A 13622-nucleotide genomic window follows, 5' to 3' on the forward strand; every position below is an offset into this window, starting at 1 on the left:
GATATCGCCATAGCGACACACTACTCCCGCACAGGTATGTGTATACCTCCATCTGAGGATTGCATCATTGGTCTGCCTACGTTCTTTGGTCTTTCCCCTTCACAACTTTGATAGCAATTAAAGGGCTGTCCTTTCATAAGAAAAGCTATTTTTAGTTTCTTTTTGTTTTTTGTTTCCTCAAGATTATTAGGATTTCTAATTACGGACTAGATGAAAATAATGTGAACGAATTTGTCTAGTGGTATACACATATCTAAGGAGACAGATGTTTTCTTGTGGAACTTTGATTTCATTGTTCAAGGCCCTGAAAATCAAATAAACGTAGGGAGGTAATCAAAACTGCTTTTTGACAAATTGTTTCTATTCAGAATATTTGCCCAAATCATCATTAATTACACCTATCAATTAACTAAAAATAATTTCTATGTTAAAAATTTATTGCTGTTGACTGGACCTTGCTCTGCAGAACACTTTAGTGAAATTACAAGCTTGTAACAAGTTGAAGAGCTAGTTCTCCACTTACATGAATGGCCCTGAAGATCTGGTCTATGAGTTTTGAGGACACCTGAGTCTCAGCTCTCTTGAGTAAGTCTCTTGTCACCATGGAGGAGGCCAGCTGAGAAATCTGCAGAGGAAAAGAAACAAATCAGGAAATAACTATCATGTATATTTCTGACGTCACGAGACTATGACGTATTTTGACTATTGAAGTGCAATAACACACCACAGTCAGGTTGGCTTTGATAAGTAATGTATAAACTCAAACAGAACGGTACAGGTATCATCAGATTGGATCTCAAATAGTGTGAGAAAGTTATGACATATTAAAGTTTCACATATTTTCATGATACTGCTTTGTAAAAATATGTGAAAATAAAAACAGAAAATCTGACAAAAAAAATCAAAATCAAACAAAACGTCTACCATCTTTACTTTCTGTAAAGGCAAGAGTGATGTCAAGTGACTTTGGTTTGATAATGTGACTGGAAGGCGAACACATCTATACATGTACATTTAGTCATATCAGGGTATGAGTATAAAAAGTATCATTTCTACAACTGGAGTTAAGTTTCTACAAACCAACAAACTACTTTGCAGGAAAGTGCTTACATTGGTAGTTTCATTAAACTATCAAAACAACATACTGATGTGAGTGTGTGGGTTGAAGAGGTGTTACACGCTGTGACATACAATTGCTCTGTGAACAATTTTTGTGATGAATACAAAGATGTCCTCAGATCTTCAGAGTGGGGCCTAATGAAAAACCGCATTCACACATAGGAGTTACCAGTTTTTGCATCAGGTTGCAAGAATTTATTTCATTTGCAACCGTTCACACACTGCAAAAAGCGGGCTGGAAATGAAGTACTTTGAGTCCCCAGACTGCACATGCCTAAACAATGATCAAAGTGTAACCCTGGGCACCCTGAGTGCAGGCGTACTAGTGTTGCAACTTGCGCTATGGTATTTTTAAAAATGTGTGGTTTCTTTGCATGCCATTCAAACAGACCATGCAGGGCAAATTCTCGCAAGAGTTTCTAAAAGAACTCACACTGAATCAATATGCTTCACAATACACATCACGAAAGTTAATCAATTTTTGTGTCCACACTTTGATAGGAATTAATGGTTTTCACACTGCGATGCAAAAAACATCTTTTCAAACAGCATTCATTTCAGGTGTGTATGAATGGGACTAAAGAAGTAGACACACCAAGGTGGCATTTGCTCTCAAAGCTAATCCGACAGGGCGATAGTGAATAATTCGTGGCACCTTTCTCTCTCTTACAACGGCGGTGCAAAAAGTCACTTCCCGAGATTACTCGTATAAAAATAGAATTGCTTGGCAGTTCACTTTTCAAGAGTTCACGGAAGGTGTTTGTGCACCCGTAAGCATCACGGCTTAACAACCATCAAGACGTTGCGGTTTAGGCATGGGTATGAGGCATAAGGTGTTTTTCCTATCCTCGGAAAAAAGACTGTAATGTCTTTGCGATGTCTACCATCCTTATACTGTGAATGCCTTGATCAATTTACTGTACTTTCTCTGAGCCCCCTCTTCTTACATGTTCTGTCTCTCACACTTTGTTCATCTCAATGGGGTTTTACTTCCTCTAGGTCTGCACCATTTTTACATGTCTGAGATATTCCTAGTTATGTAATGCATACGAACAGGAAACATGCACTTGGATGTAGGTAATTACTAGTGTTGTAGATGATGTGTATGATATGATGTACGCACTATCATAATATGAACCTTCTTTGACTACATGGTATCTGTACATCAGCTGTCTAGTTTGGGGGAGCAAATGAAAGGAAGGAAGACAAATCTTGGGGAAAAAACACACACGAAAGGAATAGAGACATTCTTTAAACTTAACTGACACAACTTGGCATGTAGTATTTAAACTGAGATGTGCTGCAAAGAAAGTTTGTGATCTTTGCTGTGCTGACACATGGTGCACATTTAGCAAAAAAAAAATAATGTTGTCACTTTTAACATTCTCAATGTATATACTTCTCATCATACACAATGTCACTATACACACCCTCTTTAAAAATATAGAATATCTCTCTATCCATCAATCGATCTAACAATGTATTTATCTGTTTATCTATCTATCTATCTATCTATCTATCTATCTATCTATCTATCTATTTACCTATCTATCTATCTACTTATCTAGTTCAGTTGTTAACTATCCAACTTTCATTTACTGGTTCTCTCAAACTGCTTTTCCTTTCTGTACAGTTCTACAGTCTCCAAACTAATTCCTAAACTCCTTCCAGCAAAATTCATCTCCTTCCTTGTTTGTGTTTATACATGTAGTTCATCCTGTCTTGTTTACCATACCTTCAATTTGAATGATTAATGGCTCACCTGTAGGCATATCATCATTGGAAATCATGAGATTACATACACCTGCCAATGGCAAGCTCTGCACCAGACATTCAAGTGCCAGGTACACAACCCTGGGGTCTTCTAATCATCTTGACAGACTTCAACATTTTTCTTTTTTTTTCTCTCTCTCCTGGGGGGTGTTTCATCAACGTTTGTCAGCGCAAAAAGTTGTCATCGCTGACAATCACCATAGTAACAGTCATTGACCAGCACATCTCAGCCAATCAAAACCAAGGATTTTGCTGAAATTGTCAGCGCTGACAAACGTTGATGAAACACCCCCCTGATGTATACTACTTGAAACAGAGAGTTTAAAGGGACTGTACAGTACTGGTTGAGGTGGGGATTCAGGTTTATAACATTCCAAAGTGAGATCATTAGAAACCTCTTATGAAATATGAAATAGCATGTAATTTTAAGAAGGATTCAATGTTTATTTAATGAAAATTGGTTTTCAAATTGCTGAGATTATATCCAAAAAAGTGATAATGACAAAAGGTGACAGGCCACGCCTTTTATCAGAATCTCTTTGTTTCACCTTGTTTTTGGATATCTCAGCCATTTCAAAACCGATCTTCATCAAATAAACTTTTGATACCCCTTAGAATTGCATGGTCTTTGACATCTCATAGAGTGGTTTCTGAATATCTCGCAAAACGTTCAAAGCTAAATCCTCACCTTACCCAGAACTGTACAGTCCCTTTAAGTATGTACAGGGTATGCCCAGGCTACAACGAGTTGATAAGAACCAGTATTAACAAAATGCTTTATGTGCAGGAAGAGGTTGTGAATAACAAACTGTGGTGGTTTCAGTTTAGAATTGATCATATTTACAAAGGCATTCTGCTAGCCTCCCCCCCCCCCCCCCCCCATTATACCCAACTCAACAGGCTGTTATAAGAAGGCTAGATTATCAAGATATCATTTGATATGAGCCATCAGGGTGATTAACGCTGATAATTAAAGACTGGACTTTGAAAGCCGCAATGTGCGCAAACAGTTGATTTACGTAGCTTGGTGTGTACAATTGCTACTGATGTTTCCTTTTTTCTTGCATGTTTTTGACATATTGTCTCTTCAAACCACACTTTTATGCATAAATTTTCATGCAAAGTCCAAGTGACCATATCCATGTTGATCATTTTAACATGAGGTTTTGGGGGGCTCTTGCAAATTTCTCTCTTTAACTAATGCTTGGTGACATGAAAGGCAATATGTCGGAAATTTGAGAAGGCAACCATTCAGATCTAAATGTAAACAGTTACTTGTGAAACAAATGCTTGTTGACAAAATTGCAGTCGGCTTTAAGTTGCTACGCTACTGATACTGGATGATTTGAATTCACGAAACGTGCTTAGACATGCAATAGGTCGGATCGTTACGGCAATCAGGTATTAAATGTCTGGCTTGGGGATTTTGGGACATTACTGCGCTTAATGTTAATACCATGTCATCACAGGATATAGATCATTCGGCACGAATATATGTGACACTGTTCAGAAGCGGCTAAGCATCAACATGATGCCGATGGAGAAATCCCTGTAAACCTTCAGCGTGTCACGAGGCATGGTGTCACAATCACAAATTTTAATTCCAAATCTCTCTGCCATTTAATTTAAAGCTTAATAAACGCGATATTTCATATGTGACAGTTTGCGATCACATTTGTAATGCTAAATTTGGACTAACAGCAGTAAGATAATATAAACACTAATCACAGTTTATGGGCAATATGGAGTAAGTTCATAACTATGCATGAATAAGTGACAAAAAGATGCGATGATTGCAATAGCCATACTTAGTGGCAGTAGGAGAAATTATCGTAGTGTTAGAAGCAAAGTCAGTAAAGCAGTTGCTATATTAGCAGTAGTACGGTGACAATGATACAGAAAACATTACTGACTTCTGCTGCTACTACTGCTACTGCTATTACAACTGATGACATAGAGAAAAATGAGCTACTGCTTTTTTTAGGATAAAATGACAAAATGGACAGAACTCAGAAAGAAAATTCTTGAACTTTACACCTTCACGCAAGAAGTTTGTTACTATTGTAAATAACTAAAAATGAACCCTCACAATTAAAGGTCAGCAAAGCGTGCATGTACTTGACTCCATCTCCAATTACAATTTGTGCTTCATTGATAAAAACAACAACAGCAACAACAACAACAAAAGAATTCATAAATGTTTGCACGTTTTTAAAGTCTTTTAAAGCTAGTTTTCCCCCTATCTTGGCCTCTTGTTTTTGGAGAGAATTCTAACGACAGGATCACGACAGCGCCACGCTGCATCTTGTACACCCCCTTGGAGGGCTCCTCTCTGTTGTCGGGGGTTACTCACCCCCAAGCTCCGAAAGTTGGGAACCTTTCGACAGAGGGAGACTTGGCGCTTTTCGGGGGAGAGAAAATTATGGCAGGGATCAGGAGGGAGTGATAGTTCTTGTCAACGGAACTCTGTTCCTGCTTTAATACTGTCACATCCCAAGATGCAAGGACAGTGAGCGCTGCAATCATTAAGGCATATCGCCTCACTCTTCTGGGACACCAGCGGTTGATGAATCTCTCATTTGCGCACAATGTACGCCAATATGCTTGCCTATAAATATCAAGAAGCCGTTGCTACGAGACAGGGCAAAGTTATCAATTTGCCCGCAACAATGACGCATAGATACAATGACTTTGATATTTTTTCCTCTTTTTTTTTTTCATTTTACAGTGGATGAAAGGTTAGCGCAAACAGCTGTATCCCATATTAGGCATATGTACATGTACCTGTGCCTATTATGCTAGTCTTTTATTCCTTTTTTTTTTTTTTAATACAACCCTGCACATTTACATCAAGTATCCCTTGCTCAAGCTATTTACACAAACAATTTGACGATGCATCCACCATGTTTAACACAAAGAGTAAATACCAGAGCCAGTTTGTTAAATGGATCATAAGGACCGGGTTTTGCGACCAGTTCTTCTTTGTTGAACTTTGGTATGGTCTAGGAAATGATAGACTGAATAATGTTTGCTGCCTTCATCAGTTCTCTAGAGTAAACCAAGTGGATTCCCTTTTGCACAGCCATACCTCATGTGTGGGTTGCGCTGTACTGATCCACATCTTCAGGTTCTCAACTGATCCTCTTTTGCAAGAAGTGAGGCGGGACACTCTCACGTGTATGGGCCGTGGGTCTCCCACGCATTTCGAAACATTGTCATCTAATGCTCTTGTTTTCCACGAGGGCAGCACGTTCCTACACCCTCTGCATTTCTTCGTAAACAAACTACGCATCTTATACGTCCAATCATGTGTGATACTTAAAAACCACAAATTTTAATGTGCAATGAAATTTTGAGTGCCACGTTCCGTGAATTACAATGCATGCAAAGATGCTTGTGGCTATTCAAACAAACTTAATGCCGCAAAAAAAGCTGTTTCAACACAAAAATTTAATGCTGTGAATAATTCTGGTTTAACCTCTATTCAAATGAGGCTCCTTGGGTCCATAAATATGAAAAAAATAAAAATCCAAATGGCATTATTCAAAGAGACACATCAAATAAAAAAGTATTCTCTTAAAACTTCTGCTTCATTTGTCTTCTTGAATGTGAACAATTCAGGAATGTAAGATTCTAAAACAAGCACAAATATTTCATCTTGTTTAAGTCCAATTTAATCAGCATAGAGAGTGAAAGCCATGCAGTTTCAAATTGACTTGAATTCACAGTTGGTTTCAAAAACAGAATAATGGGTTTCTCGAGGAAGGAAGTGTTGTACCTTTTCTAAAACTGCCATACAGTTCAGTAAAACATGGACAAAATTTTCAGTGCGCTAACATTTCTTTTTCCATGACCTTCCAAAAGTAAGTTTCATATGAATTTTAAAAGTATCAAAAGAGACATATTTCCCATTAGTTAATCATACATTATGACAATTGGCATGTTGAAAAAAATTTGTCAAATGTTACAGGAGAGGTGGAAGGTTCATCCATTTTAAGCATGATAATATTTGGAAACTGAAGTACGGTCAGGAGAATTGTCATTTTATTTTAAACAGAACAGCTCTCTAAGATTGCAAGAAATACTGACAACTTTGATATTCTCACAATGATTAATGTGATTGAGCTGAAACTGTCACTGCACGTATTTGTCACATTACACTTCAAAAAAAAAATGAAAATGAAAGGGAAAGTAGTATCAGGTGTAAGATGATAAAGAATACTTCCCCTCTTACAGTTGAAGCGCTCTCACACAGTGTCGGGCTAACGCTTTGTGTCTGCGCAAAATGGGGGAAAGGTCTGCCGACTGGGCTGGCAAACGAGAATCCCTGGTCTTTCCCCAAACGAGGAAATTATTCTAATTACGTGATAATGAATGACTCCGATGCTGTGACTTGACATATGCAGTTGCCTTGACTGCCGGCCTCTCCGAGGAATCGCTCCTGATTTTCGGGCGAGATATTGAATCTTTAATTTCTTTTCCCCTATCTAATATTCTTTTGAGATATTACAGTCAATATTGCGAATATTCTCCTAAACTCACATTTAGATTGATTTCCCGGTTGACACCATTTAGAGAGAGGCCAGTGAGTGTGAGTGAGAGGTATAAGGAAAGGAATGTCCATTATTCCTGCAGCGATATATTCTAGAACTGGGACATGACATGTATATGTGAAAAGATATGAACTAGGCATATTGTTGCATTTCATCCAAAGATTTTTTTCTTTTCTTGGGGGGGGGGGGGATGAGATGAGGGAATAACTTCCTAATTCTTCAGTACATATAACAGTTTTGTTTAGAAGAAATATAATTGGCTTGGCAAAATGTATTGTGATATTAGTTAGGATGTATCCAACAAAATAGTCTTGAATGTTTGCTTTTCAGGGACACCATCTTTTTATACTTATATCTTGCCTAACATACCTAATGCATTTTGTCACCTGTTTGTATTTTTCCTTGGTATAAATAATTCATCTTTGGCTAGAGCTGTTACATGGTCATAGTGAATAGAACATGAAGCAAACTTAGACAAACATTTATAGCAAAACCCTTTAAATAAACCATTTGTAAAACTCCAGTGACAATGAGTCACAACACAGACCGCCTTGTAATTTGGCAAGCCCCATGAGCGAATAGATTTGTTGATCTAATACTTTGCGTTTACAGTATCACCACAAACAGCATAGCTGCATAATGACACCCTAGCTGCCGTTGGATACACACACACACACACACACACACACACACACACACGCATGCATGCACACACACATATACAAACCACACAAGATAAGACAGGGGATTTCATAGAGCAAAATTGATGCATGAAAACTCCCGACTGCACAAAGACTTTAAGAAATTTCTTGCCAAATAGTTCCCTATCAAGTAGGCCTATGAACTTTGTTCAGCTTCGCTGAGCTTATCATCATACGCTGTTGGTCTTCAGCTTTATGTGTGACCTGATACAACAACAACAACATATTTATATGCTCCATATCTTACACATTCATTGCCCTGGAGCAGAGGAACTAACATGGCTGGTTGCATTTTTAAGAATGTACCCTGTGGACTACACACACACATGCACACACAAAATCTTGTCTGAATGAGTCCATGCTATTACACGTAAATGCATGTTTTTGAAAAGATCCTGTCGAAGGCATTTTAACGACCATGCAGTGAATTGAAATGTGATTTCATACTGACTTTTCTTTTTCAAAACTGCAGTTCTTATGAACCTGTCTATGACCCAATCTTTCTTTCTTACTAAAAATATACTATACAAATATACATAATACAGGAATATGTGCCTGTATAAACACAAAAGAGAGGAATGTCAAAAAGATGTAAGGTACAGATCGGTTTCGGTGCGCTTTCCTTATCTGTCTGTTTGGTTGTTAGAAAAGAGATATGCCCTATTGACTTACAGATTGCATGTGAGCGTGTCGCATGTTGGCACAAAGGAAGTAGGGGCATTTACTGTCATTCTCATGTACATTCTTCACAGCTACTTCTTGTTTTTTATTTTTGTTTTTTTTAAAGAAATTAGAGTCTTTTTGGTGGTATCAGAAATGTAAAATGAGATTCTGTGCAGGCGAGAAATGATGAGATGTTTTAGCCCAGCACTCTGACAAATCAGTTGAAACTTCCTGCTCCTCCTATGTTTTTTTCAACTTCCCCCCCCCCCCCCTCACTGCATGCTACTTTAAAGCAGTAGCTCCATATATGCAGGCCCTCCAACATTTCACCCCAATTTTTAGGTGATCAGGATTAAAAATAGCCTATCTGTGATAAAAATTGAACAACAAACTTCCTCCCAGTTAGTGGGGTGAGACGAAATGGAAGTGCTGCTGTTTGTCATTTGTCGTCTTTCGAGTGTGGACTGCTGCAGGACAGAAACGGCGGGCTTCTAAATCGAATGTCTTTAGCACATCTGCGACCATGAATTCAATGTTGTCATTTACCTTTGCAATATGATTCATCGTTGCAAGGTTAAAGATGGAGCCTATTTCTGTTCTTAAAAAAATAAACCATCCCTGGGTGTTTGGCAAATCGTATGCTGCTGCATGTGGACGGATATGCTGCTGCTATAAAAAGGAAATGAGGGTTCGCTTTTTCCTTTTTGTTGCCCCCATGTCATTCTTTGTTCTTACGAAACCCTGACCATGAATAGCCCTGAGGCGTTACACCCGTCATTGACAACCACTGATGTGATAGTTGCCCCCTCACTGTCTCCAGACATCCTGTTTGATTCTCTTCGTCACTTCCCCCAACATCCTCCACGAAGCCATCCCTTCCCCCCCCCCCCACACCTCTCCTCTGCCTGGCCTCCTCCCCTCATCCTTACCCTTCTCCCCCCCCCCCCCCCCCCCCACCTCCATGAGTCAAGTACACATCGGGAGGGGTACGTCAAGGAAGGAACTTCTTCGGAAGAGCAAGGTAATTACTAGTCAAGCATTGTCTGATTGCTGCGACTCCTTGAAACATGTTCACGGAGATGGATATCATCGCTGCCACTGGAGGCCTCAAAAACAAACTTCTGAACCTAGATCTTTCTCCTGAAATAAATCTCATGCATGCATGTTGATGCCTACCTTAGCCTAGCATCACCACGATAAGCTTGATTTCTCATACATTTGTATACTCATTGCTTACAGGAACCCAGTGGGTCTTAAACACTTTGTGTGCTCTAAGAGATGATTGGTAAAGCAAAACCCATAGCGTTGTACACATTGCTTGAAGTCTCTGGCAGAAAAAGGGTTATTGAAAAAAAAAAATTACATGAGGATTTCAGAATCTTGCAGGGAATATGACATTTGATTACAAGCAGTGGGTAAAAGTTAGCTAAGTCATCCAGCATAGTATGACATGCATCATATAAGTGGTGTTGTATCCTCAAAAATATAACCTGAGTGTGAATGAACAATAATTTGTTGCCTTGTAAACCACAGGTCTAAACAAACAAACAAACAAACAAACAAACAAAACATGAACAAATTTGACTCATACTTCAATGCAAGTTATATATGGTATTCACAAGTTTGTATACAGTCTGCCCAAGGTTTTCCTCACCTAACAACACCACGTAGAAAGATCAATTTACTTATGGCGATACAAAATCACTTAAAGTAGGCTCCATTTATATCTAATCAGAAGGCAACATGACTAGAAATATCTGAGGTTTAATATATTTTGAAAGAGGCCTGTTGTTTCTACGTTAAACTAGCAGAGACAGTGTGTTAGTTCTCACTAACACAAATGTATTTCACATTGCACTATCAACACCTTTACTTTATTCTTTTGGAAACATTTAGGGACATATTTATAAACATAATATTTGCTATCTAGGTTATTTTTCCTTTAAAGTCACATTAGATCGTATAATTGAAGAATAGAGTAAGGATGCTTCTCAAAAAGTTATTACATGTCACAATCATTGCTGTGAAGTCATTCTTTATTCGAGAAAACTGAGCATCTCAGTTTCCTGAAAATAAAGCAAATCAAAAAGCTGTGAGTATTGTGTTACAGACGAAAAAGAAAAAAAAAATAGTAATCATGATCCTTGTAGCAAATCTTCTCTCTCAACTTTTTTTTTTTTTCCAAATGGAAATTTTGACCGATGATTACGGACTACAGTCAAGCAAAATGATACTGTAATGTAGTCTCTGATGATAGCATCTGAGAGATATTATTATATTTCTCTCAAAATTTTTCTCTCATCTCTCCTGGCACAACGGGATATTGGCAGAGCAGCTGCTTCAAGGGGTACAAACAATAATCAAGCCAGATAGTATGACCTTCCACTTAAAGTAGTTCTGTCTATCAGGTACCCCATACTTCAGAGACATACAGGAAGAACAGCTGCCTCTCCTATATGTAGCACAACGCATTTGTAGGACAATATAACTATGTGTGTGCACATGGACATATATAAATACACACAAATCTTGCTTGTACTTTATAATAACTGTATGCATATTTCATAATCATATTTATAGTACGGTATATATTCATATATTTATGTGTGTGTATATGAACATTTATGTATATTGATGAGTATACATGTGTCGTGTAGATCATGAGTATCATATAAAATATAAATTGTTGTAAGTATATATTACATATTTTTTTAAATCTACAAGCTAAGATAGGATGGAGTAATAGTTTGCTGAGCACTGCGTCATCAGCAGGTCATCACAATACTGCCTGCTGGGTTAAAGTACATGTTTAAACTATATTATGTGCAGCTACTTTACATTCCCATCTGTATTTGCATTGTAACTGGCATTGTACCAGAGAAAGAGAAGTGGCAATTTTATACACATGAAGCCGATCATATTGTGCCAAGTCTCATCTCACATCAAACAAATGTGTGGCTGGTTAATATTTCATTGCAAAAAGCTCGCTGGAGGAACTAATCGAGACTCCCCAGCTAAAGCTTGTGCAACTTTCTAGCATCTGTGTTGTTAGCATAATGTGCAATGTTTAAAGGTAACTCTCATCACACACACAGCATAATCAGACTCATATTGCCATGAGTATCTACACAATGCAGTTACAGTCTGTGGCTATTGAAACCTGCTTTCCTACAAGGTGCTATTTTATACTTTATGCATCATTATAAGATATTAAGATCACATCTCGCACACATTGTGTGTGCAAACGACATCATGGCTTTGAACAGAATTGATGAAATGGGAATAGATCTCATAATGAGCAGGAATGTTCAAATCCAAGCTAAACTCAGGTCACAGTGTAGACTGTATAATGTGAATTGATTTTGACTTGACTTGATTTGATTTGATTTCTGCATTTCTTTTTTTCATACAAGAATGTACATTATAACACAAAGTCAACTGTTTAAACACATTTATTGGGTAATACTTAAACAGAAGAAATATATGGAAAACAGTAAATGAATGCCTTAAATGTGCAGGACTGCTTTTCTCGATAATGAAAATGTGTTGTAGAGTATGTTTGGATATCACACAGAAGATATGAGTTACTGAATGTACATCCAGATGCAGTAGTGCTGGCACACTTCTAGTTGTTGTTTTTTCTCTCTCTATTATACCATGTCCACCCAAAGCCTCTCTTCAAATGTACACTGTAGGCCTATCTTCAAAGGACCTGCATACAACATACTGACAGATCGATGTATTTCACGATCTGCGACCTCTCCATTGGGCTGCGTTAAAGTCATGTTAGCGCTCATGTGGCTCTGCTTCATGCCGATCCACTTCGGCGAGGGCTATTTTTGCCCGGCAAGTCCCCTCTAATCACAGCGAAAGGAAATATCCCATTACACATTTTAATCCTGGCAGTTAAAACTCCAGCACTTTGCTGTGCAGTTTGACAACACCACGAGTACGCACTGCGTGGGATGGATAGTAATAGGGTATCAAAAAGGAAAAAAAAAGAAAGAACTATGATGATGGTCAAATCCAATAAAAGCGGTTTCATGGCTGATCAAAACAGAGTCAGCAAGGTAGACTTGCGGTGAGTCTACGGATCAAAATTTGTGCGCCCCTTCTCCTATGCTTGCAGAAGGTCGTCTAAGAGTGTAATGGGAACTAATGCAGACCTCAAAAACAATTTGACTATCCCTTGATATTACAACAGTAGAGACACAGAGAGAGTATGACATACAGAGAACCATATTGATATCATATAAAATGATACGATGTCGTAGTTTACATAATATTTGTGACCATCAAGACATCCTGGTATTCACAAAATTCCAATCGTCACAACAAAATGTGAAAACATCAATTTTTGAATACCAAAGTTTACTTAACCATTTGGAAGCAGCAAAACTGCATAACATGCATGTGGAAAAACAGTTTGAAGAATAAAAGATGGGTCAAACAATAAAATCTACGAATTGGACAAACAGAAATATGATTTCAAATTTTAGCATAAGTTAGTTTTGTTTAAACTTGGAACTATCAAGTGAACATTGTAGCATACATATTGCATATAATAACAGATCGAGCTTGTTTAATAGATTCATGATGGTCTTCAGTAGGATTTTTTGTTTGAAAGTCTGTTTGATTGACAGCTAATTGGCCAAATCCAAATATATGTGGAATTTGCATCAATTGGTAGTATATGAAATCTTTCAAAACAAATCTATTCTCTGCTTTTAAAACAGCTACTTGCCAAAAAAAAAAAAAATACTGAGGCCTCAGGGGTATTTCCACAAAATATTATTGGCACTATACGGACATC

The 13622-nt window shown here is 37.9% G+C and overlaps 1 protein-coding gene across 1 annotated transcript in view; it reads right to left on the reverse strand.

Moving 5' to 3' along the window:
- LOC139718142 (uncharacterized) overlaps positions 1-13622 on the reverse strand; it is a 96210-nt gene that overhangs the window by 80345 nt on the left and 2243 nt on the right. Inside the window, exon 2 of the mRNA XM_071629625.1 lies at positions 524-625. Coding sequence (XP_071485726.1) covers positions 524-625 — 102 coding nt within the window. The remainder of the gene's footprint in view (positions 1-523; positions 626-13622) is intronic.

This window comes from Diadema antillarum, unplaced genomic scaffold (genome assembly GCF_040938485.1).
Source record: "Diadema antillarum isolate AM-2024a unplaced genomic scaffold, OU_Dant_1.0 scf00000089, whole genome shotgun sequence".
Taxonomy (NCBI): domain Eukaryota; kingdom Metazoa; phylum Echinodermata; class Echinoidea; order Diadematoida; family Diadematidae; genus Diadema; species Diadema antillarum.